This window comes from Arvicanthis niloticus, chromosome 23, assembly GCF_011762505.2.
Source record: "Arvicanthis niloticus isolate mArvNil1 chromosome 23, mArvNil1.pat.X, whole genome shotgun sequence".
Taxonomy (NCBI): Eukaryota; Metazoa; Chordata; class Mammalia; order Rodentia; family Muridae; genus Arvicanthis; species Arvicanthis niloticus.
This window is the reverse complement of record NC_133430.1, coordinates 27,926,353-27,953,616: the sequence shown is the minus strand read 5'-3', so window position 1 is coordinate 27,953,616 and position 27,264 is coordinate 27,926,353. Positions and strand designations below refer to the sequence as shown.

General features: G+C 38.4%; 1 protein-coding gene across 47 annotated transcripts in view; it reads left to right on the top strand.

The window, feature by feature from the left end:
* Positions 1-27,264, top strand: part of Nrxn3 (neurexin 3) — a 1,548,305-nt gene that overhangs the window by 495,085 nt on the left and 1,025,956 nt on the right. For all 47 annotated transcript variants that reach the window (XR_013106667.1, XR_013106666.1, XR_013106665.1 and 44 more), the window contains one exon: positions 24,514-24,952. Coding sequence is in view for 44 of the 47 variants with exons in the window: in XM_076921537.1 (XP_076777652.1) it covers positions 24,514-24,952 (439 nt within the window). In the remaining 3 variants the exon portion in view is untranslated. The remainder of the gene's footprint in view (positions 1-24,513; positions 24,953-27,264) is intronic.

Here is a 27,264-nt window from a genome sequence, read left to right as displayed (position 1 = left end):
ATAATAAATACGTTACAGTAATTAATTTTAATGAATAGTAGACTTGATTGATTTTATTAGCCTTCCCCAAATATCATTGCTTGAATTTTATCCTCAGTGATGAAGATGGAAAACCATATTAGGTAAAAGGCACATTGGTTTGCAACAGCAGATGTTTGCCCAGTAGAGCCATATAAGGGCCATGCGTGCCATCTCAAGAGTCACTGAGGTATTTGAGCCTTGACCTTAGGATGACAGCTATCCAAATCATTCTGGAATTTTCCGAAATATAATTTTATCCTTGGCCTTGCAACCACAGACTTTTAATTCTCTCTTATGTTCTAGATGACAGTGATTAAGTAATTAAGCTGCACAAAGTCCTAAGCGCTGATTTGTATGAACTCACTTAATCTTTAGGCAAATTCAAAGCAACAGGTAGGATGCTGTCAGAAGAAAGAGATGAAATCAAGGCACATGTAGCTTGTTTAAGGAGGCATAACTGGACTTAAAACCCACAACCTGGTTCCTGCAGCTGCATTCAGAATCATTCCCATAGCTCCTGCCTGCCACAGGTGTCTATCAAAGATTACTGAATATTAAGACACTATTCTACAAACTACTAAAAATTCATTTTTAATTTAGTAGTGTATTTGAATATTAACATATTAAGTGACTGTAGAGGAAAGATTTAATTCTACAAGTCATTTGTTGTATAGTAGAGTGTCTGTAAGCTTCACCTGGCTTCTCATAAAAATTTAAAGGATATCATAGTTATGCCAGTGGTATTTACATACTTTTATGTTAGACGTTTTCATGTATGTATACCATATTTATATAATTTTCGAATCCTACTTCTAACCCCTATCTCTATATAAATACAACCTGCTGATGACTTGATGTTGGAGAATCAATTAGAAATCCTGTCCCTAGGGAAGACTGATTTTCCCTCTCTCAACAGTTAATTGCTAGTAGCTCTACCTAGGGCTGGAGTTCTTGGGTGGGAATATAATTTTGCCAATTGAATAAGAGTTCTCACCTTCCTACATGGAATTATAAACCATGTAAGAATAAGAACTTGTGTAATAACATCGGATTTTGGATGACCTTCGGCCTCTTGTTCTCTTCTTAAATCTCTGCCACTCAAGCTCTGATAAAAGCCTGTGTCGTATTTGGGTCCTTCCCTTCACTCTGTTAACCTTGCTGATCTTGGAGTTGGAAATTCCTGGAAAGAAGTCAGAATTTAACAGGCAGGGCCCATGAATGTCTTAGCAAATGTGCAAGCATGCTGTAGGTCTGGGGTGTGTGTAGGCCACAGTCTACTCCAAACCATGTGGAGTTCATTTTCTAAAACTGGCCCATGTGGTATAAAAAAAGAGTTCTTACAGTCTAATTGACCCAGAAGAATGCTTTTACATAGCTATGTCTCCAAATTCCAGGTGTTTTGTAAACACCTAATTACTATTGTTGACCCTTTCATGTTTCTTGAAGCACACCTTTCCAGGAGGTATGAAGGGGAGCCCATTTGGAATGGGGGGAAAGGACTTGTTGATAAGTAGAAGTTTTCTTCCCTTAGAAAAAAAATGTTGGGAATGGGTGGGTGGGTGGGGCATTCTCTCATAAAGTATGAGGTGGGGAATGGGGAGAGGGGATAATATCTAAAATGTAAAAAAAAATCCACTAAAAATTAAAAACATAAATAAATAAAAGAAATAGAATGTTGGATTTGTATAAGTTATATACAAGGATAACAGAGTTTCACTGTACTATACCTTCTGCTAAGAAGTTATCCAACTTGGGTTGTGCTTTAAATAATATGGGTTTGCCATTTTCTTCTCTCTCACACATCAAATGTGCAAAGGCAGAGGTGAAAGAGCATTTATAACATATATTTGCTGCCAGAAGAGCCCCAATCTCTCCAGGGAAACAGAGCAGTGAATGATGCAGATGCAGTTAGTGAGGCATTTTAAAAAGGTGACTCCTGGTGCCCTAGGATCACAGAACAGGAGCTACTAATGCCCCAGGGCAGGAAGAAAGGCTGTGAGCTGTGACCCCAGGTCCAAGCCTCTAAAGTCTCTCACTCATGGTTACAACAGCCTTCTGAAATCCTTCGTCTATTGCTATTTTCTCTGGGTTCTCTCTAGCTGTAGTTCCTCAAAAGTAGGATATTGTTTCTCATGAAATGACATAGGAACATGTGTGTTTCATCACTCAAAGTCACCTAATGGATTTCTATTTCGTTCAGATCCAGAGTTCAGAATCTTAGATGTCTATAAGATTTTGTTTGCAGGGCTTGCCCCTGCTGGTTCTCTGCTTTTGATTCCTGTTTGATCCTCACCTTATCCAGCAATATCTGCCCCCATTTGGCAGTCTTTGAATACACAGTTCTTATCATCTGTCTGCCTAAGAGTATCCCTAACCAAAATCTACCTTGCTTGTCCCTCCTGTTTTCTGTTTTACAGAGGCTCAGCTGAGCCTTATAAATTTTGTTGCCTACCAGTAAAAATATGAACAAGTTCCTGCCTCTTCCAGCACATTCTTTCCTTTTGTTTGTGTACCACCCTCTGACGCGATGATAAATTACCTTCTTCATAAACCCCATCCACTTAGACATTAAGACCCATGTGAAAAAGACCTCGTTGTGTCTACTGTGAAGCAATTCCTGGCACACAGTGTTCGCTCAGTACATTTTCATTGATTAAACAATTTATTTCTCTTCTCTGGCATGATTTGCAAATATATTTACTTAATGAGTGGCTAGACTGTTGTGTGGTGAGTACCTTCTCTTGGCACCTGTACAAGCTCTCATTCTTCAATGTATTAATTCTTTTCTGGGATATGTTCACAGTTCTCTTTGGGAATAAAAGACTTAATTCAGACTTCTCGGGATTCTGCCCAAAGAGCATCCACTCACAAATGGAAATATAAATGTAAAAGGAGCCACTACAGTAATGGAAGAATAAAGCACCAGAAAAGATAGTGAGTGGGACATGAAAGGCATGGTTGGGAAAGGCAGAGAGAGGAAGGGAGAGGGAACTGTGCTTGTTCCAAAGAGTTTACCCCATGCTGAGAAACTCAATTGATAACATCTAGAGAGGGAGGGGGAAGAGGAGGAGGAGGAAGGGGGGGGAGGAAAGGAGAGAGAGGAAGAAAGAAGTAGGAGAAGAAAAGGAGGAGGGAGAAGAGGGAGGGAGAAAGAAAGGGAGAGAGAGAGAGAGAGAGAGAGAGAGAGAGAGAGAGAGAGAGAATGAATATGCCTTAGTATACAAACATGTGACCCAAAGAAGTTAATAAACTCAGAGGTCCAAATGTTTTAAAAACTCTCTATGGATTCTGACTTCTCAGCAGAACTCTTGATTGTAAACAGAGTGAAATTGTGGGTTGTGGAGGTTTTCAGGTTTCCTGTTTTTTTTTTTTTTTTTTTTTTTTTTTTTTTTTGGCCTGAGCCTAGATCTAAAACAGTTGATGATAACAATAACAATGAAAGTCTCTGCTTTCATTTCAATACGTGGAAAAAAAAAAGAGCAAGAAAATATAAATTATAAACACTGATGCAAATGCTGTTAGGAAAGGAAACAGAATAAGTTATGATAAGAGAATAAGAGATAGTGCAAAGCAATTTTAGAGAGCCAAGCTGCAGGGAGTTGAGGCTTGCTTGACAACAAGATAAAGGACCAGAAATTGCAAAGGCTTTGCGAGTTGGTGATTGTTGAATTCAAGGAATATCAAAAGAAAAGAAAAATCAAGGAAAGCAAGTTAGACTTTTAACCATCATAGAAGGTTTTTGTTGTTGTTGTTTGTTTTGTTTTTTTTGTTTTTGTCAACACAGTAAGAAATACACCAGAGTCTTTATCTTGTATGTGGCTATTCTGAATTTCGAATGATTCCCCAGTCTAGTATGTGAACTGTAGATACATAGATGTTTATACCTTCCAGACCCCCCCCCCCAAAAAAAATCAAGACATGCAGATTAGATGGTGGCAATGGAATTGCAATGAATAGATGTCGGAGAATATAATTTGCAGGTAGAGTCAGTAGATGAATGCTAGGTATGAGGGATGAGGCCTTGGGAATATTTTTATTAGTATATAGGCTGAGTGGCAATAAGGCAAGAGATACTCTAAAACTTACAAGGATTAAAACAAAGGAATTATTTCTCACTAACATATCATGTTCTTCATGTGTTGGCTGGTGGCTTCGCTTTGCTCAGTATTTTCCATTGAGACATGGGATGATAGGGCAGTCACTAATTGAAACCTTGCTGGTTGAGCTTCAATGTAAAAAGGAGTTTTAGGATTTTTTCTTTAAAGAAAAATGTGTATGTCTTTGTGTTTCTGAATGTATGTCGATAATGCTGTTTTTTTGTAGTGCCCAAAGAAGCCAGAAGAGGGTGTCAGACTCTTTGGATATGGGGTAACATTTGGCTGTGAATCACTTTATTATGGGTGTAGAGAACTGAATCCAGGTCCTCTGGAAGTGTAGCAATTGCTCTTAACTGATTAGTCACCTCTTCAGCCTCTAGTGGGTTTCCTTATTGGGGAAAAAGCATATGGTTAGCCAGATAGTGACTATATCATTTCTACTCAAAACAAATTAGCCAGAGGGAATTGTATTGATTAACCAGAAAATGTAATCCTTTCTCATTCCTCAGAGACAAAGGGTCAGAACCCACTGAAACAGCAGTACTAGTGACTCCACAGTGTCTTACAGGTTCAGCTCACTGTATGTAAGTGAACATCTCAAGAGGAATGGGCTTAAGGGAGCTGAATCCTTCTTTCTGTTTTAGCCATGTTTATTTTAGTAAACATGGTTGTTGAGTGGAAGATGGCTGGAGGTAGAACCTAGGTACCTGAAGAAATATATTGCCAGAGATGTAAATTTGATCAATAATAGCATATTGCATTTGGTATAATAGGTATCATAATGTATGGCTGGGATCTAAATAATGGCTAAAGAAGAACTTTAAGGCTCTCAACAGGAAGCACCCTTACAGAGGAGATGGCCGTGGAAGACACTGGGAGAGGTTCTAATAATTACAGTCAGAGATACAGAGAATGCTTTACAAGTCTCTGAGGAGTAAATTGTACAAGAAAAGGGGTGTTGAATGGCTCAGAGAATTGAGGCCCTAACATTGGTCTGGAAAAGCTACCAATCATAACTATGTGGGATTGAAAAGAGATTTACTTGGTGGGTTGTTTGCTTCCTTGTTTGTTTTTGAGGCAGGGTCTAGCTATGTCACCTAGGCTGGTCTTGTCCTCACAGTCATTTGATCTTACTTGTTTGAGTGCTGGGATTCTGGGTCTCCATCACCACAGCAGCTGACAAGTCACTGACATGGAGTGGATTGAGGAAAGCGTGTCATTTCTGAAGCACTAAGAAGGTATAGGGAGTGTTTAGGAGGGTTGGGCTGTAATTAGAGCAGAGCATTGGGCTCTGTGGTAAGAAGGAACATGGCTCCAAGAAGATAAGAGGTCAGAAGGTAAAAGGATTCCATGAAGGATCATATTATCCTGTGAAGTACTTCTGATTATTAGAAGGGTATCGAAATAAACAACACTCAGAAATTAGCTGAAGACATGAATATGAGCACAGAGAGAAAACTCCCAACTCAGACCTAACGTGTAAGTAACTTCTAGTAGATGAATGGAGTAAGGAGAATGGGGATGTCAAGACTGAGCGTTACAACTAACTATCCCTTAATGAAATAATGACAGGACAACTTATTTGAGAAGTTAGATTGAGGACATCATGTGTGATAGAATTGAGGAGAATGCTGCATCTTTGCATGAGGCTTTTCTTTAGGGTCTGTGTTCTTATAAATACACAGTATATGACCTGTATTCTCAGCCCACATTTGTAGTAATTACTGATGTAGTTAAAATACATAGCCTTATTTAAGAACTGTGGGACACTTAGGATAATACTTTTGCAACCTTCAAGTCAATGTAGTTGATGATTTGTTGCTGTCCTATTTTTTTTTTTTTTTGCTGTGTTCTCTCAATGTTTAAAAATCTTTTTCTAAATCTTTTTAATCTCCAATCTCTCTTTGTCTTTTATGGTCATATTCGTGTACCATCATCATGATGAAAATAATCACTGCCACAAAACTTCAATAAAATGTTTATTTTAGTCTAGGTAGAATGCAGACATGTGTAATCTCTGTAATCAGGAAGCTTTGGCAAGAGGGTTGAGTGTTCAAGACTGCCTGGGCTAGATAACATGACTCTGTCAATAAATCAGGGCAGCATAGAGAGCATTTTGGCATTTTATTAATTCACTTAGATCTCATCATTTTCATAATTTCTCCCCACAGATAATGCATTTGAGTCTATTGTTTACATAACTTGTATCATATGTTAAATACCTTTTATTTTATTACATTTCTTATTCGTTTGTTTGTTTATTATTGTGTTTATTATTATTGTGTTTGAAATATAAAGGTGAAAGAACAACTTTTGGGAAGTTGCTGTCTGGCGCTCCAGGCTTGGCAACAGCTACCTTTACCTAAAAGCCTTCTCTATGAAAAAGTACCCATCAGTACTTAAAAAGAAACTGCTTGCCTCATAAGTGGTCTAGACTCTTTGCTTAAGCTCTTTAAGTTCAGTCCTGGGAAAAATATCATAGAAAAGAAATGCCAAGAAAACAAATGATACTGAGGCCACAAATACATTATGTTGTTATTTGGCAGAAATGTCTTTCTGTTTAGATTAATTGGCTACAAAAAGCACATACTTGTGAATGGCCTAGGAATATCAGTACAGTAGAATAATGTTTGTATCTCTATTAAATGGAATAAGAATGGTTTCTATCCTCCTTGTTTCCAGGAATCATGTGATCTTATGATACTTATGACTCCTCTTCTGTCGGATGCTCTCCTTCTCTTTCCTCTTTCTCCTTTTCCTCCCTTCCCCTCTCTTCCTCCATTCTTCAATTGGTCCTTTTCTTTCTCCACCATCTCTTACACTTACTAGTTTTTTTTTTTAATTTTTACAAGTGACTTATTATCTACCCATTTACCTATGACACCCAGAGATACTTTTTATTTCTCTCTTCTTTCCTGTCACATCTTTCTTTCAAGTCTCTTTTGTCCCTATGGTATGTGGGCAACCTGTGTGTCTCTTCTTGCCACTATCTTAGTTCAATTGCTTACCATTCTTTTCTGAGTCAAACCATGTCCTCTTAATTTGTATCCTACCTTTTCTTTTCCTCTACTGCAGTGTGTCCTATTCCTTTTATCCCCTATTCCTTCCCTTCTCCCAGGTTAGCCAGTCTGGTTATGAGTATTACTCAACACAACCACATCTACAATAGTGTGTGTGTGTGTGTGTGTGTGTGTGTGTGCGCGCGCGCACGCGCACCCGTGATACATTAAAAATCACAGACACTGAAGGTTAATTTAAGAAATCATTAAGCAGCAACATTTTACTAATCATTGTGAAACTTGATCCAGACTCCTAACTTCTAGAATCTAGTTGAGTATCCCTATATACAGAAACTTCTATATCGCATATATTGTTTCCCCCTAGCACCACTGTCCGTATGTGCTTACCTGTGTAATTATCTCTACTACAATGTAAACTCTGTGAAGCTAGGGGCTATGGTGCAATTACACTGCTTTGTTTTTAGTGAGTTTTCTCTTGAAGTTAAGTTGGTAAATACACATAATTCAGGTAGAAATAGATGTGTCAAAAGGAAGAGAATAGAAAAAATGAATTAGAAAGATGTCTGATATGGAATCAAATGAGCATGGCAACAAATTGAGTCTGGAGGAATTGGACAAGGGTGTGTTACATACAGATATAAATATTTGAACCTGAGTAACTATGACAAAAATATAAGGAAGTTAGAAGGATTGATGGTTGTGCTTCTAGACAGTTTAGTTTTGAGGTTCCTCAGATTGACTTTAATTGTAGGTTGATGGGTAATTTCAGCAGACACGTTGCATTTGGACCTAAAGCTTTGGAAGGGATTTGGTTTCCAGGTAAAGTTGTGTGAATGAATGGAGCTAGCAGTGGAAGATAGTAAAATACAATGATGACTTACATCAGATACTTGGGGAAAGTTCAAATTTAAGGGACTGAGGCAGAAAATTAGTCATCAAGAGTTCCTTGGATAGTGTTTAGTCATTAAACCCAGACAAGGAGGGTTTCAAGGATGCTACAGGGAAAAATGCTAGTTATTGTCTATAGTCTGTGAACACTGAAGGCTACTGCCTCTTACAGTTAAAATTATAGAACATCAGTAATACTGGTTCAGGATTACTTAATAATGAGTTAAATAATACTTTTCTGGGAAACAACTAAGTTAGAGACTTTCAAATACTACAGAGATCAGGTGGCAAGAATTCACTCCTCTGTCATTTGTGAAATAAAATTCTTTTATTGGCTTATCATGGCATAGTATATTTTATCCACACAGTCAAGTTAGAGCCAGTGATAGAAGCCAAAGAGATAAAAAGAAGTGTTTTGATTTGCCCATTGTCACATTCAGCTCTTGTTTTTCATTATCTAGTATCAAAACAAACTATAGATCTTGGAGTTGTATAGAATGGTATACGATGGGGTTGTATAGAATGTATAGATGCCTTCCCTTCCCTTTTTTTGCCTGAGTTCCAGAAATAGTCTTGTTGAATGTCTCTTGTTTTTTTAACCTATTTTTTTAAATACACTTACAAGTTGAATAATAATAAAGATATCCCTATAAGAGTCTAACTATCTTTCAGGTACAATGATCCATGCTGATAGTTTTTTCGTCTAAAAAAACCTATCAAGTGGCAGGGACAGAAGACAGCATTTTTCTTTGCTTTCCTAAATCTTAGGATCATGGCACACAGAAGTGATATGTAGGAGAGTTGCATCACTATGTCAAGCTAGAAACTGAGGAGTTTATTTCTTTCTTAGATAAAAGAAAATTTAGACAATAATATGAACAATATATGGCCCATCAGAAAAAGGAACATTATGACCCTTTAGATTTAGCCCTGTGAAAATTCTAGGGAAGATTCTTAGAGAAACATGGGATGTTGAACTTCATTAGATGTTACTCAACTTTATTCACAGGTAGAAATGTTGTTCTGTTCACTTCAGGTATACACAACTCCTTAGAAATCATTAATGACATTTTCATTAGTGTCTACATTACTGACATTTTCAAAAATGTCTACCTCCATGTCTGTCTAAAATGAATTCTTAAACTCCAGGGGCCATGACAAGAGTAGGTTTTCAGTTTTTGGTTTCTCTCAGGACATTTCTCTGTTCTTTTGGCTCTGTTTTGTCCCAATTAGATAGTACAAAGATTTCTAGCTGGTGACTTGGATTCCAAAGTCATGTATTAAGTAGAGTAGAATCAAGTCAAATTTACACCAACCTAGGCACTATAGTGATGTTTTGCTTGAGAACATAAGAACCCTGTTAGAAACCTTCCCTCAAAAACCATGAAGGCATATGGTTGAAGACATCTTCTTGTCAGATTTTTATCCAGAGTAACTGGAATGCAAGACCAGCCGCAGAGCACAAGCCCCTTTAGAGTACACTACATGTGTAGGTCAATTAAAAATCTTGAGAGTTTGGACAGGTCCCCATTTTCTGTCCTGTAAAATGAGATAGTTGTAGTGAGGCAGGAAAGTTTGAACATAAAGCCTGTTCAGAGTTCTAGTCCCCTCCTAACTGTAGTCATCAGAACTAGATGCAGAACTGGGGATCTTAACACATGGGAAAATCACAGCAATCAGAAAGCATTCAGCAAATCAGCAAGCCATGTTAGCTTTACCTCTGAAAAACTGTAGAATGTTCCCCCATGTAATTCAATCTCACCAGGAATACTACAGACATTTTCTATTGCTTTCTTTTATTTGGGCATTACTTTTGCAAGGCCTTGTGCACAGGTGCTCTATAATCCTTTGGGAGACTTCTTTCACTTTTCTTTCTGCTCAAATTGCTGCTGTGAGTCTTTAATGTTCAGCTCTGTGTTTAGAATTGTGGTCCCTGCTACTCCCAGCCCATTTGGTCAGCCGATCACCTGGTTTTTATATTCTACATGTATATTTTGCCATGTATTCTTTCAAATAAGCAATGACTCCTCTACAGCATCCCTTATACATATGACCCCTTACTTTGTCATATTGCCATTGTTTTCAAGTGCTTTTCTGCCTCCTTTTCTACTTGCTTCCTTGTAATACATTTCCTCTGTCATACTAGGATAGGCTTTTATATTACATCAACCTGATCTTTTCACTGTACTACTTGAGTGGCTCCCCAGTGCTTTCAGGATCAGTTAAACTTTCTTAGCTGGGTATCAGAGGCATTCTGAAGTCTTGTCCAGCTTTTTGTGTTTCATCATTTCCAATAAACCTAGGCTAAGACTGTTCTAAGGCTTCTCATTTGGCTCTTTCTATTGTTCATGTTATTTCTTTTGTTCTCTTATTTCACTTTGCTGATGCTGTTTTCCTAGCATCTTGACTCCACGCCATGGAAGGTACTGTGACTACTCCTTGTCCCTCATCATGTCGTCAGTTAGAATCCTTAGCCCTGGTTTGAGGGAGTTTGACTTGGAATAAATCCCCAGACTGTGCCCCATTTCCTTTGGTGCTTGCTATTCATGAAAGGCTCATGTTGGTAGAAATACCTTAAAAATTCTTTCATGCAAGTAGCTAACTTTAAGTTTTATGATACGTTTCTTGTGGCTGAAGCTTTCTTGTTGTATAGTTTTCATTATTTTATTTCCAAGACTGTAACACTGAAGAGATAACTGAATAAATAACTGAATCAATACATTTGTCATCTGTCACTCAGAGCATTATATTTTTCTTCAAAGGAAAACCCAATAATCAATTATTATTTCTATGTTCCACAGTTCCCTAACATGGGACTTTGTGTGTACTAGTTGGTCAATAAGTAACCAGTGAGTGAATAAGGACTCACATCTGTCTACTAAGGAATATCCTGGGAAAATATTATGTCACTTCTATTATACAACCTCCATAATGATGAAATGTATGTAATTCATGTTTTATACATAATAATCCATTGATTAATTATTGCTTTGAGGAACTTCAGTTATAAAGTGTTATGAAAGTTGGGCATGATCTCTGAACTTCATGAGATTATACTTCATAAAGTCGAGGAGACAAAACCAGGCAGCAATATTTTCATGGTGATTTACATTTCAAAGACTAGTTTCAACCAAAGCAGGAATTACTGTTATTAATAAAGCTAGACAGAACTAGAAAGAATTTTCAGTTCTAACTTAGTTCTTCCTCTACCGACCTGAGCCTTTCATGGATAGGAAGCACCAAAGGAAATTGGCCATGTTCTGGAGATTAATTCCAAGTCAAACTTTAGCAGGGGGTGAGAAAAGAACAGACAAAAGTATATTAATTTCATGTAGTTTCTAAAACAAATAATCACAGTTTGAGTGCTTAAAAACAGCAATGTATTCATTTTATCTCAGTTTTGAAGTTGTCTCAGTTTTGAATTCCAATGTCAGTTTCACTGTGCTAAAATCAGAGTTGCCAGCAGAATCGCAACTCTCCTCAAGTGTAAATCAGTGCTTTGTATCATCCAGTTGCTGTTACTGACATCCCTTGGCTTATGACTGCACTCCTTCAATCTATGACCAGTATCTTCAGATTGTCTCTTTCTATGTGTAGGTGTGTAGTCTTTGCTTTCCTCTTAAAAGGTGATGTCGTTAGGGTCCAGTTGGAGAATACGAGGAGAGTCTCAAGACTCTGAACTCAATCACATCTACAGAGATTTTTTTCTTTTAAATAAGAAAACATTTACTGGTCTCAGTGATAATATATAGTCTGACATCTTTGGGGGCTATCATTCAGACTCCTTTAAAGGCAGATGTCTTTCCCCTTGCAGACTTACGGTATTTGATCTTCTACTTTTTTTTTTTTTTATAAACACGCCCCATAAGTAAAAGAAGTGATGGCCCATTTGAAAGAAGCCAGAGGCTGCTGTCAGAAAAGGTCTGATTTAGGTCACCCAAATACCCCTGAACAGATGTGTATGGCAACATTCCCAGCACTCATTATGAAAATAAACCATTAATTATACTGACTGAGGAGCTGATGAGTACAGGAAGAGCCTGTCTGAGTTCTGGACAAGGAATCAGTAGCAGTCAGTTCCTACCAGCTGGCTGTCATGACTGGACAATGGTCCAGGTCTGGGCAAGCAGGTGTGCTCAACTGGCCTGGTATTCACTCTTCTGTGTCCAACAGTAGCCCTAGCCATCTGTTCCATCAGAAAAGTGACAAAGAGTCTTGGTGGTCTTTGCCGAAGAAATTGAGATGATATCAGGGAGTCCTGTGGCCCTGCATAGGCCACGATGCTAGGTCAGAACAGGCACTTCATCATTTTTAAAAATTACTTTTGTATTTGAAATTGGGATGCAAACACTTGCCATCTTTTCCATCACCTCTCCATCTCTTTTACAACTCATGAAGGAAGTGGGCCCAGTGGAGATCCTCTTCAGTGCCTGACAGATGCTCCTGAGTGTGCTTAATTCATAATACTTTGATCTTAACATGCCTGATTTGACACTGGAAGGAAGGATTATTTCTTTTAGTAGCTCCTTGTTTTAAGTTCATGATCTGAAGGAAGAATCTTCAAGAAACCTCGGAGTATTTTATGTTTAGGATACTAGTAATCCGTAACAGACTGTGAAACCAGATATACCTTCGTTTCCATTCTGACTCCATGACCTGACAGTGGTATAATCTTGCACATATATGTCGCATTAGAAATTTCTACATTCTTTCTGTGCAAAATGAAGATAGTCGTTACCGACTTTGGTGATGCATCAGCAGTTAGTCTATGGATGTCAACCAAACCCTTATAACAATCTTTAGCTAAGTAAACAATGTCCTACTTCAAAGGTGAAGAAATGGAACTACAAACATTTAAATAGCTTGCCTTCATTACACAGTTACAAGGGGGAACCTAGATAGTTTGATTCAAGAATATGTGATATAAACTATATTTTGCATGCCTTTAATTTATGATAATCAAATATAGTGTTCCTTTATCTCAGGTCAATTTGAAAAGGTCAAAAGTTATACTTATGTTTCAGTGAGTTTTAATAGTGCTTTCATTTTCTGTCAACATTATTGTGTTGTCTTTGCTTAATCATTTTTCTAATCAGGTTTAAATAACGTACTGTGTGTAAAATACTAATAACTAGCCGATAAAAAAGCTCTCTGTTCAGGCTAGCTACTAACCCTCACCCCACCAATACCCATCCCACACCCAGGACCCTGGATAAAGCTAGTAGGTTAATTCAGGTTCAGAAAGTACACTTTCTCACTCTTGTAACAGGTATTGTCTATTGATCTCAGTGTAAGTCTTCATTTCCTAGACAGCCACTCTTAATTACTCAAACGTGACATGTGAAATTAATTATTTGCTGTTCCTTGGTTGCATTGAGTCTAAGGGTTCAAGCTTCTAGGTTATGAAAAAAATCTAAATTTAAATTGAGCTATGGCATCTCTATAGGTATTAAAAACTATTGGATTTTGAAAGCAATAATACATTTTGAACCTTTTTAGGTATCCTAGCTTTAAAAAAAAAAAAACCCACTTCTTCAAATACTCCTATTCAACGAATTGTCCACTCTTTCTGTTTTATATAACTATAAAGATTTTAATCTAAGCAGTGTATGATGCCATGCCTTAAATTACTATTGAAATACTGTACATGGGGGGCTAGTAAATAAGGCAAAGGAGAGAGTCACTATAGAAATTATAGTAGGCGCTTTAGAGTCAAGGCGTGGGAATGTGTCTTTGACTGTAATTTGTGTAACAGGTAGTGAAATTCAGTTTAGGCAGGTTGTGAATAGCATAAGGGACATCTAGTGGTTATCAAATTCTCTGCAGATTTAGACAATGTAATATAAAGTCATAGGTGAGTTCAGGCTAAGACCACCACCTTGGTTTCTCTGTTTCTGTTTCTGTTTCTGTTTCTGTTTCTGTCTCTGTCTCTGTCTCTCTTCCTCTTCCCCTCTCCCTCTTTATCTTCCTTCCTTCCTTCCTTCCTTCCTTCCTTCCTTGTTTTCCTTCCTTCTTTCTGAGAAAGAATATTCAGCTGTGTGGGAAGGGAGGTGGCAAGTATCTAGGAGGAACTGGGGGAGGGGAAATATGATTAAAATATATTGAATGAAAAAACTTAAATTTTAAACATTAAAAAAATGATTGGCATCTTGAAAGGTAACTTATAAATAAGGTGCAGGGGGCAGGGTGTTGTCAAACATCTCTTTAGTGTAAAACTAATGAAGGATAAAGAAATGTTCTCAGAAAAACCAAACCAAACCAACCAACCAGCCGGCCAAACAAACAAAACCTCAGCCTTAGAATTTCTGTCTATCATGTCAACTGGACCCAGTGCTTATTTTCTGTCTTCTGCACCTGATTAGAGACAAATCTGTTATCAGCTACCTGCCAGCATGCCCTATTTTCCCACCACCTTCCCCACATCTTATGCTGATTATAGAGGGGCCTCCTTGGACCACTTTGAAAAGCCATCTGATTAGGATGTTCATTAGGCTAGAAGCAGAACTGCTTAACAGGCCAGATAAGAAATAGTTTGTAATTGCTTTGGACAGACAGGCCTATTTTGAATGTTTCTCAGCCACAAAGAAGCTGAAAACCTCTGGTCTGTATGTATTTCAACAGACATAGGTCTCATATAACGGGGTGCAACACGGTGTATGAACTTGGCTTCTCAGCACTGAGAGAATACTACTGGAATTTCCTCCATAGGCCATCCGCTTTGCAAAACCTGTCTCTATCCATGGTTCTGAAGCAGCTATCTTGCCTTATGCACTGCATACAATACTTGCTTGTCTGGTATGCTGCTATTGTTTTTCGTCAACTATGCTAGACTCTTTGAAGGCTCTGCTTCATTGAACCTTTTTACAGAATGTTCTATTCTTTGACATGTAGAACTTTCATATAATACTGTCTCTAAATTCTGGTTACCATATCTATTGTCATTTACCTCTTTTCTCTTGAACTAGGGCCAGTCAGCAGTTGGAAGTTATGGTCAAAAGCTTTATTTCTGGGGTTGATTAGTGCTATTTGGCTCTGGATACAGAAGGTAATAGCTTTGAGGCAATACCACATGGCTCAGATGACTTCTTCATTGCCATAGAAGAAGTTTACAGTAACATTTTAGTATACTCCACGATGGAAGGCAGCTAAACTTAGAAAATCTTGATTGAATCTATGATTAAGTTTTGTACTTTTTCATTAGAGTTCTGCCAAGACCCATAAAATAAAAACAATGGCCACTCTGGAGCACGGAGATTTCCATATAGGCAGCTTATAGCACATCTCATCAGCATGTACACTAGGAAAAACTCAATGTATATTTAGTAATCCCATCAAATGCCTTTTTTACTGCATGGCATTCTTTCACTCTCCACTATCTCTTCACTTATTGTCAGGCAGAATACACCTAGGGATTTCCTTCTTGATTATATATAGCTCTATCCGGGAAGCATTAGTAAGTAGTCATTTGATCTTACTTGGTTTTTGGATCTCTCTACATACTGCTACTTTATCGTGCACATATGTATTTTATGTCAAGTACTTGGAGACATGAAAAGGAAAGGCATGGTTTACTCTGCCTGAGAAGATGTCAACCTACCAGGAGAGACATGGAGACTTGGAGAGGGAGGTGAGAAGGGAACTGGACTGCCAGTGGCGATGTAATAAATAGAGATACTGGCAAGTTCCCGAGGAGAGATTACTTAAGCCATGACTCATATGGTCAAAGGTAATTATCCAGAAAAACCAGGTAAGACCCATCTCTAAAATAATGAGTTGGAGGAAATGCATAATTCACTGAGGTGACACTGGAGTAGAAACTAGACAGGGAGGGTCTTTGATATAAGGTATAAAAAATTCTTCACTAAATCTGCTATTGTTGAAGAGCCATTGCAAAGGTTTTTTTTTTTTTTTTTTTTCTATCAGTATGTAGTGATTAGAGCCATTTCTAGACTTGGGAATAAAAATAACACAGTCTATTTCTTGTAAGTCCGGAAGCCACCATTTCAATTTTGTCACCCTTTTAATCAAACTGCTAAGGACTTCCTTTATGTTCTAATAGGCCCCTCTTTTATCATTCGTCGTATAATTTAGGTATTTTTAGAGCCTTTGAAAATCAGGTACCACCTACTTATCTGATCTTAGTTTCTCTGCTCTGTGACATAAAACTGTCACAGAGCAAGCCAGTCTTTACTGGTTTTCTTAGTGCATAGGAAAAGGGAAGACATAAGAATGGATGCGCACCGACTCTCTACTGTAACCAGGAATTTTGCTACTTCTTGGAAATCACTGATGACAACATCAGAAATGTAACACTTCTGTTTATAAATTTCATGGTATGGGGATCTTAACAGTACTGTTCCTGGAAAGCACGGGAAAAAAATCCAATTTGTGTCAAGTTTCTAATCACATGTCCTTGAGTATCAATCAGAGAGACAAATGTATCTCACTGTAATTCTGCTTCTGACTATATCCCACATTAAGCATACCCCGCCTGTTGGTAATGGGTGCTCTTATGCCTCCCTACATTCTCCATGGTCCAGAACTAAAGATCTAATGGTTCCTTAAAACCTTTAACTAGATTGTTTTCTTTGTAGTATTTAATATGGGAAAACAATTTATCTTAAGTTGGAGTTTGTATTAGAAGATGGTATTAAAGATGGAGAATAATTTCTCTTTAATTTCATGAGTATTTCTTTGAGAAGAGATGTGAGGCTTCCTCTGGATTGAATGAGAAAAGTGAAGTAGAATAGAATGGTAATGGAAGAACATATTGACTAACATGGATCAATGAGATGGGAGGGTTTGCTGGACCACTTTGACTCTATCAGGGAAGTAAACATGTAAGCCTAAATGTAACTGGAATACATGTAGTATTGATTTTCACAAAGATACACTTGGGCTGACATTGTAGTCCTTTGGTTCATGAGGATAGATTCATGAGGCCTGGTTTACAACATTCTCTCTCCTCTCCTCTCCTCTCCTCTCCTCTCCTCTCCTCTCCTCTCCTCTCCTCTCCTCTCCTCTCCTCTCCCCTCCCTCTCCCCCCCTTCTCTTCTCCCAGTCTTTTCCTACATTCAGGGTCATGTGACTTAATATTTTTATTCAAAATATCTTACATATTAGAATTTTGATATTCAAAATCAGGTTGTCTGTTACTGCAATCTTCCCTATGTTCCTTTTATTTTTTTTTCCTAGCCAAACATCCACAGATGTTTGCCATAGAGCAAAGAACATGGACCAGTGGACCTTCTGGACTCAGCTTGTTGATGTGTTTAATTTGATTCATAGCCTACTAGATCACACAACATTTTTTTTTAAAAAATAATTACTTGTCACAGTCTTCTGGTTTCAAGTTTAGCTGGACTTTTTTAGACCTTTTATTTTGAGCACCGGAACTGAGATGCCCCCCAACCCCACCCCATGTCTCCTGCCTTGAAGGGCTGGAACTCAATTTTCATTTCCTGTTTATGATGCTAGAGTTTATTTTTATTTAGTATTTTAATCTTTGGCAGACCCTGACCAATGTTAACAAAACCCAAAGCATGTAAATAGCAGGTGTGATAGTATGTAGCAGTTGTAAATAGCAGGCATGATAGTATGTAGCAGTTGTAAATAGCAGGTGTGATCGTATGTAGCAGTTGTAAATAGCAGGCGTGATAGTATGTAGCAGTTGTAAATAGCAGGTGTGATAGTATGTAGCAGTTGTAAATAGCAGGTGTGATAGTATGTAGCAGTCGCAAATGGCAGGCGCTACATTTTGAGCCCCGGGTTGGGTGTCAGCAGGCAGAGTGAGTTTATTGACTCCTCTTAGCAAGACCATAGTTGCAGATGTGGTCCTGGCCATGCCAAATATTAGGTTCTTCTGACTCTGAAAGCTAAGAGGACCATCTGCTGCCACATTTGTTCTTGGACTTCACTGTTGTAGTTTGGTCAGTGTGATAGAAAATGAGGTTAATGATAGATAATCAGTCCTAAATCTCTTCAAGTGTGTGTGTGTGTGTGTGTGTGTGTGTGTGTGTGTGTGTTTGAGAGAGAGTAGCCACCATGTATGTATCCTATGATACATAATAAACATCACATTATACGATTAATATATAAAGTTTATTTGGTATATAAATATTTAATTTAATTTGAAAGCTTGTTAAATCAAGTCATTAGCTGTAGCCCTGCTTTTGGGGCTGACAATACATTTAAGACTTACCCTGTGATGAAGATCTTTCCTTTCTACTCATTTTATGCCAAGATAGACTCTCTGTTGATTTAATTCATACATTTTCACAGAAAATAACATCCAGTGATTACTCACTATGGGGTAGCAGATATGTCAACTCATTTCATAAAGGGTACTATTATCTTATGTATTCATTACAGTCCTTTGAAATGAGATTTGCCATCTACCTTAGCCATTGTCTCTAGGCTGACTTGAGTTAAATCCTTTATTTAATGCCACATAGTTGGTATGAGTAAATCAAGCTTAAACACCACTAAGGGGAATTCCTTACTCCATATTTTTTGACAGTGACCCTACTGCTAACTTACCCTACTTAAGTCCAGTATCTAACTTAATAAAAGTATAAGGATTTATTGAAAAATCTAAACAGTTAAGAGCTAGTTCCAACTCTCAAAGGCATAAGGTGTATTTTTATTTATTGACAAATAAATATCAGACTACTGTATCTCAGAGGGTAGTTAAAGTCTATTGAACAGACCAGATTGAGTTTATTTCATAGTAACAAAGCTAAGTGTTTTAAGTGACAGATGAGGAGAAGGCCATTTAGTGTAAGGAGAAAGCACATCAGATCAGAATAATCAATTGTTGGGGTCACAGAAGAAAAAGGGGGCAGAGACAGGTAGCCAGTGTGAGTTTGTGGAGACCCCAGAACCAAGACTCTTTTACAGATCTAATCATGAGATTAGCTCAAAATATTATCAAAGCTTCAGTATTCTGGAAGTTACAGACAAAAAAAAACAAACCCTTATTTCATTATTATTTATTCTCAAAGGACTAAATTGGGGTGGAAGTAAATTATTTTGTTGTGGTTTCATGTCTGGATACAAAGTAAAATCACTACAATGGTATTTGTAGTTAGCATTGCTCTGCTTACATTACCCTAGTGCTGATTTCACAGAGAGTATTTCTGATGATCTCATTTCCAAATATCCTTAAGTTCCTGGGTCATTGCAGTGGAGCTTGGTGGCCAAGTCACATATATACCTGTAAGTGATTTGATCTTAGACCTGACAAAGTGGGTTTATTAAAACTGTCCCATATGTAAACTCAAAGATGATTAAAGATGCTTGACACTCATGATAAAAGAAAAGCCAAGTGTTTGAGCCTCCTAGTGTTTGACAGCGTAGATAGTTCCAAACACCATCTGGGCACACATTACTCCATTGCTTCCAGTTTTCTTGTTTGAAGAGTGGGGGTCCATAATTTATAACAGATATTATGTAAATATGTTCACAGGAAGTTAAGTATGGCATATGATAAGGTGGAAGGGCAGAGGAAGATACTGTGAAAGGGAACCTTTGGTGAATTCTTAAGAACTTATGTTATAACTCAGGGATCATGGAATAGTTTGATGTTACAAATTCAGCATGCACAGGCAGACAAGCCTCCTTTCCCAAACCAGGCAAGGAGATGGGACAGTGGAGCAAAAACCTTTCATGATTTACTGGCAATATAAGAGTTATAGTTTGTCAAATGATAGGCTCAACTTAGGTAGGAAGGTGTGGAATGATTTGGGATGGAGGTCCTGGGAAGGGATGCTATTTAGACACCTTGGAAAAGAAAAAACAGTTGCAGTCCAAGGGACTAGATGAGCAAAGAGAGACTCTCACTAATACCTGTCTCATGTAGAAGTTTCCAAAGTAACCCTGACAGGAAAGTATAAGAGCCTTCTTGAGTGGGATCCTGGTAGGTACACAAAGCGTTGCGTTTCAAGATTAAGTTCTATTTACTACCAAGAGATTTCTGATTTATATATAGGTATAACCCAGTAAAGAGTCTAAAAATTACTATTTCTGGAGCATACCCTTGCCCTAGTACAATGAAAGAGTTAGGGGCTCAAGTCCTGGCTATGCCATTTCTTGGTTGTGTGACTTTGGTCTAGTCTCTATCTTTCTATGCACTTGTCAGGGAGGTAGGGATAATATCAGTGTTTCCAGCTGTTTAGTGTTGATGATATATAACAGTGTATAGCAGTGTGTTTCAAAGAGCCCTAAACATTGTAGGATCTCTATACATGGTAACTACTATGATTATATAGCTCCCACATCATAGTTTATCTATGTGTCTCTATATCATGGCCATAGAGGAAAACAAAGACATTTGTTCAAAGACAAATTTGTCTTAACTCTCAGCCTCTGTTCTTAGCTTTTTTCCCAAGCTGGTCTCTTAAGCATGAGTTAAAAGTCCAAACAACAGTCTTTAACTCATGGGTGGGATAGTAAGACCAGCTTGTCATTCTTATACTCTGCCTCTGGCTGCGTGACATCTTCCCCCATGGGGTACCATTTCTACTTTGACTTTAATTGCTTCTTGCCAGGGCAGCTTGTCGAGAAAGCCGGTTTCTGTCTAGTTCAGTCCATCAGTTTGGGACACTTGCTTAAGTGAGAGGCAGATTTTCCAAAGAATGCAGTACCAATGTTAATTCACCTTGGGCATTGGTCTGGCTGATTGTCCTGTTTTATGCCCAAGGGGCACAGGTTCAAGGTACCAGTACTCTTCTGCCAAGCTGTGGAATGGTTCTGTTTAGAGTATGTGTCGGAGGTGAAGGGACAGATGACAGCAACAAAGCTGGTCAGTTGAGTGTCATAGGGCTTCAAGAGAATTGCCCTCCCGACCCTTCTACAGAATCTTACTTTGGGGCTATTTGTTTCTGGTAGAGTTCTTACACTGCTGTAGATCAAGATATAGCATTACTTTTCCTTAGATCTTTGTACCAGTTGTGAAGTTACTGTGTTCTACTATCTATGTATGGCTTTTAACTTCCTCTTGACATTAACCTGGAAGTACAAAGTGATCATTGGGAAGGGGTAATTTGAGGAGATGAATAAAATTGAGGTTCTGAAAAGTTTCTTAACTGTCAGCAAAGGAAGATGTTAACTCTTTTTACCAACAGAAATTCTGCACACCCAAACAAGCAATTTTAAGGTCATGATAGAGAGCTTGCCTCTATCACCTCTTCTGTCAAGAGGCTTTAACAGAAGCCTAGTTATCACCAACTACTTTCTGCCTCTACTTTTCCCATTTACTTTTTCAGGAATCTGCCTTCTGCCTATCAGTGTCAGTCCTAGACCCAGAAATCTATGCTTCCCACAGAAGAGTTGGCCTTCATATTCATCTTAAAGGCCTTATCTTTTCTCTTTCTGTCTTGGGTCCCTGTAAGGATAGATGGTTTAGATTTTTCTCTCTCCTCATTGTTCAGGGGTCCAAGTCTCCTCTTTTTCTTTTGGATGAGTTATTGCTGGCTATGGATGACTTTGACAGGAAGCAGAGTCAAAGCTATTTCATCCAGAAACAGACCAAGGCAAAACGTGGCTCCGATACAGAGATCATAGGGCATCATAGTGAGGATTAGAAAGGGGGTACCAGTCAAACTCTGATTATTTCTTCCTTGATTTTGTTTGAGTAGCTTCTTGAGGATTCTGCTGTGCTCCTCTTTGTTTGCGGTCAGTCTGGTGGAACTAAAACAAGAAATGCAGCTTTAGAACTGGGAAGCTGATCATACATGACTTTCTATAACATTAATGAAGAGCTTCCTGGGTATTGATGACAGTACCAGTAAATATATTGGCAGTTCTGTCCGCGAACTCTGGAACTGTTACTGGAATTTGAGTCCTGCTCTATGCTTACTAGTATTCTGTCTCTGTGCTGGCTCCTTAGCTAATTTCTATGTCTATAAAATGAAAGAATGATTGTAGGTTTGCCAAATATGTGGTTTCTGGGTGGGATGGTTGATGATACACCTTTACTATAAATCCATCTATGAGGTATCTAGTAAGTATTAGAAATCATTACTATTCTTAATGATATTTACTATAGTTCAGTCCATAGTCAAGGTTACATAATAGGTGAATAATTTCCAATTCTTGATCGTAGTTGCAGATCACACTGGCTATTACTATTCAGAGTCAATAGCTGTGCTTGGTTATTGCCTGGTGACAGGTTAGAGGAGGGAAACAGTCTGTAGTTGGACCTTACAGAGCAAAGGATATGCATGGATATGACCCATCCAATTAATAGTCTCTCACTGATACAGTATAGATGGTGAAACTGGTTTTGACTCCAAAGCCTTGTTGCTTTACTGAAAGTACAAATTAAACATGGGTGTGCACAGGATGGTACAGGGTTAGCACTAAGCCCCATAACTACTCCCACATAGTTGAGACTTTTGTATACTTCCTGCATGCCATCTTTAATATTTTTTCTCACAAATCACTTTTCTTTGTAACTCCCATTGATAGACCAGAAATAAACAGATATGTTACTTTGTCAAAGTTGCCTACCTTCTCCATATTCTTATTTTTGTCCCCTTTCTTATTGCTGTTTCATAATTAATATTATTGTAGGGATGTGATGCCACCAAAAAATCAGACCACCAAAGATTTTCCACGAATACTACATTAAAATTCAGTTCTGGGGCTAGAGTTCTGAGGCTGTGGATAAAATCTTTGCCATGCAAGTGTGGAGACCTGAGTTCAGACCCCCAAGAATCCACATAAAACTGGACACAGTGATGTACAAATGTAATCTCTATGTACCTTTGCTGAGATAGAGACTGGGATAGGAGTATCTCTGGGAACTCATAGATCAGATAAACAGCAGAAAAAGAAGAGGCTCTGTGTCAAATGAGGTAGAAAATGCAGCTTTATACTTGTGGTTGACTTCTGCCCTTCATATACATGATTGGCCGATACATGCCCATACTTATACATAACAATGTATACATAAACACTCTCTCACACACACACAAGGGTAGGGTGTAGGGGGAGGGGAGAGAGATTATACAGGGTTAAAGAGATGAGCATTAATAAGGGGAAACTATTTTAAATATTTTTGAGAAATCTAGATTAATCCCTAAGTTGTTTTGGTTTGGAATGTTATAGCAGACTCTTTTCTTGGTTGCTATCACTTTCTCTTTCCACTTACCCACTCCGTTTGAGAGTGGCCATGTGGTATAGACTGGGGACCCACATCTTGTGGAGAACACAGAGACCAAGATCTCTGAAGTACCTCTTATAGGGCAAATAAGTCTCTGAAATAAACTTTATTTTGTAAATTACAATCCCCAGATAAGTAAATGTCCTCAACTGCCCAAACTAGGGTCTCTTCCTTTGTTCAGTATCAATATTTAATGTGATTATAAAAATAAAGTCCCATACACTCTCCTCCTAACTAACACTTCTCTCAACCATTAAAAAAATCCTTTGTGTATGTTTATATGTGTGTGAATAAAGCATGCTCATGCCATGGCATGTGTGTGGAGGTGGAAGAATAATCTGGGGTTTTAGTCTTTAACTTCCACTTAGTTTGAGACTCAGCCACACGTTTATTTATATATATGGCAGATTACCCAGTTCATGAAATTCAGGGTTTCTCCTGTCTCTGCCTTCCATCCTGCCATAGAAGCACTGGGCTGACAGAAACATAAGATCATATTCAGCTTTATGTGGGTTCTAGGGATCCAAATTTGGGTCTTTATACTTGTGTGGCAAGCACTTTACCTAGTGAGCCATCTGTTCAGCTCCAGTCAATCATTCTTTAAGGTAATACATCCACTTGGTTCTGAATAATAAAACAAAACAAGAGGGCATTGTAAAATTGTAAGTCTCCCAGTCCTGAATATGAACCCCATAAGTCCACTCTCCTGACAATTTCATAGTTCATAATTCTTTTCAAAAATACTTTATGTTTATACAACCTATGCATTTATGACTCCCCATTTTCATACAATGGTAATACAATTATCCCTTTTGTCCTGCTCCTAACTCCACTTAACAAAATGTCTTGGAAGGACTCATAAAAACCCAAGGCAATACTCAGTTTTAAAAAGCAGTATTGCATGCCCTTGTAGAGGTGTCCCATCTACTATTGATGGTCATTAAGGGTGGCCTTTTACCAAGGATGCTTTACTAAATATCTGTGTGTATTTTGCACCTGTACGACTCAGTCTCTCTTGAATTTTGCTTGTAAATTCATACTTATAATTTTCTGACATCCAGAAACAGGCTCCAAGGAGAAAGACAAAAGACCCACAGTGGCAATACAGAGGCTCATTTGGAAACTGTACATGCCTCAGCCATCACTGGGAATGCTTTTTTCTTTTTTCTTTTTTTTGTGATGAGTCTTTTGTTTCACATGTTGTTTCAGACCATTATGTCCTGAAGCCTCTTCAGATCCTTTTCCTGGATGCCCAGTGAGTGATGGATTGATACCGTTTGCAAGACTGATTCATATGGCACTTTTGTTTGGGTTTTGACAGGTTGTTTATAAGAATAATGACATCCGTCTGGAGCTGTCTCGCTTGGCCCGGATTGGGGACACCAAGATGAAAATCTACGGTGAAGTTGTGTTCAAGTGTGAGAATGTGGCCACACTGGACCCCATCAACTTTGAGACCCCAGAGGCTTACATCAGCTTACCCAAGTGGAACACCAAACGTATGGGCTCCATTTCCTTTGACTTTCGTACCACTGAGCCCAATGGCCTGATCCTCTTCACTCATGGGAAGCCCCAAGAAAGGAAAGATGTCCGGAGCCAGAAGAACACAAAAGTTGACTTCTTTGCTGTGGAACTTCTTGATGGCAACCTGTATTTGCTGCTTGACATGGGCTCTGGCACCATCAAAGTAAAGGCCACTCAGAAGAAAGCCAATGATGGGGAATGGTACCACGTGGACATTCAGCGTGATGGCAGATCAGGTAAAAAGGGCTTAGGATTGAGACTAGAAAAAATGCAGTAGCTCATACATGCTTGCCCTCCCCAAGCCCTGGCTAGGTTTGGGGCTTTATGTGTTTATGATGGCATTTACTTGCATGCTACCTGTCCCCCTACTATTATTTCTGATGGCTGTTGTAAAAATGATATTTATGAACAAGATACCTGTCTTGTGGATGGCTATTTTTCTTAGCTTCTCTATCATTCTGCACAATGTTCTCAGTGATAGTTCTCAAACCTTAGCACCAAACCTGAGTGATTTGATAAGCAGCATTTCCATTCCGACCACAGGGACTGTCAAGATGTGACATTCCCTGCCCTTTCTTCTCCTTGCTTTTTCATCCCCATGGAAACTGACTGTGACATCACCGGAATTATATTATGGGATTGCTCTGTGGGATAAGCAAGAGTTTATGCAATGATAGTCCTTCAATAATTGGCAAGAGTCATGTTGCAGGGAGGAATTATGACAAGAAAGGAAGCAGCAAATTGATTTTTCCTGAAGTCATGTTCAATTTAAAGGCTTCCTTTGGTGTGAAAGCCCACATTTCACTCTTCCGCATAGGCCTCACTAACTCTCCATCCCTCTTCATAACCTTTTACATTTGGTTTAAATGGCTTTGTTTGTTTCTGTAGCCACAGATCAAACAATGTAGCCCTAGGCAGTACATAGCTACTCTGGAAGAGTAACGAAAATAGGGCAGGGGAGGGGAAAAGCAATAGAGAATCTGGGCTTCTGAATGCCTGAACAGTCTGGCTGCCTTTTGAAGGACCCTCTGGCGATGCTGGTCATATTCTTTGTTATTAGTAAGGGTGTTTTCCCAAGAGGACTAAGCAGAGCATCTCAATTTCAGGCTCATTTTCTGATTCTTCATCTGGGCGGCACACAGCCGAGACTGGTTTTAGCTTCATTTGCTGTATTTGTATGGATTATGTCTCCTGAGAACATGAAGAAGTCAATCTGGGCATTTTTATGTCTAGGTACCCTTTACTATTTATGGCAAAGCAAGAAGTTCCTCCATCCAAAGATGAAACTAGTAATGGCCGAGCTTCCATAGAATGGCAGCATTTCTGTGTCATTTCCCAGCTAGAAGGGTGGCAGAGATGAGCAGTACTGCCCTCAGGAAGATCTGGATGGGATCTATGCAGAATGCAGTCAGTGACAGATTGCAGCCTTGGATGTTTTACTGCCCAGTAGGATTCTCTGTTGATTGTCTGAAATCTGGTCAGAACCAAGAGGCTTAAAATTAAATGTGCTTGTTGAGCAAGAATGAACAGTTTGTGTCTTTTTTTTTTTTTTAAGATAGAAACACAAAAACATACTGTCTCTAGAGGCTAAATTTCTCTCTTTCTTAAATTTATCAATAAAATGCCAACTGGAGCAGCACCAGAACACTTTCTCAGAATTGTCTATAAAACACTACTGTTGTCTACTCTGTGAAGATGTGTTATGGTTGAAGTGTTCTGTGTGCAACTATGACCTTGGTATGACTTAGTGGCAGCCCGTTGGTGTTCCAAGAAGGCTAGCATACATAAAGACATCATGTATTTCTTTTTAGCCTATAAAATTTTCTAAGTAAACAATGATGAGTTCAGGAAAGCAATGTAACATTACATTTCAGTTTGATCTACCAAACTTCATTTCTTTTTGAGGATATTTTTCTGGTATTTTTTTTTTTCAGTTAGCTATCAATTTCTTCTAAAATAGACATTTATAAAATAAGCATGCTCAAATAGGCCTTCTTCATTGAGCAGAAAAAGCTGTCCTGAGTGATGGTGCAGTAAACATTTTATGAGCACTCCTTACTGGAGACAATGAGTCTTAAAACCCAAGATGCATATTTGAAATGTGTTCAGCCATATATTCAGAGTATAGGCTTTCTATGGGATATAGTCTGGGCTCCAAATTTCAAAGTGATTCTCATTCTAACCATACTTGGCAATCTAAATGTCTCTTGTCTCAGTTTCTTTCCCATGGCTACTATAAAATATTCTGACTAAAACAACTTAAGGGAAAAAAGGGTTATTTTGGTTTACAGTTCCAGAGCGATACAGTATATCATGACAGGGAAGACATAACTTTAAACAAAGTAGGCATGGTAGTAGGAGCAAGAGGCTGGCCCTTCATGGTGCATCCACACTCAGAAAGCAGGGAGTGAACAGACAGTTGGGCCAGCCTATCAAATCTCAAGGCTTATTTCTAGGGACCACTGACTTCCTCCAGAGATATGCCATAACCTTTCAAACAGAGAATCAGCTGGGGAACTATGGTTCAAACAGCATATGCAGGATATTT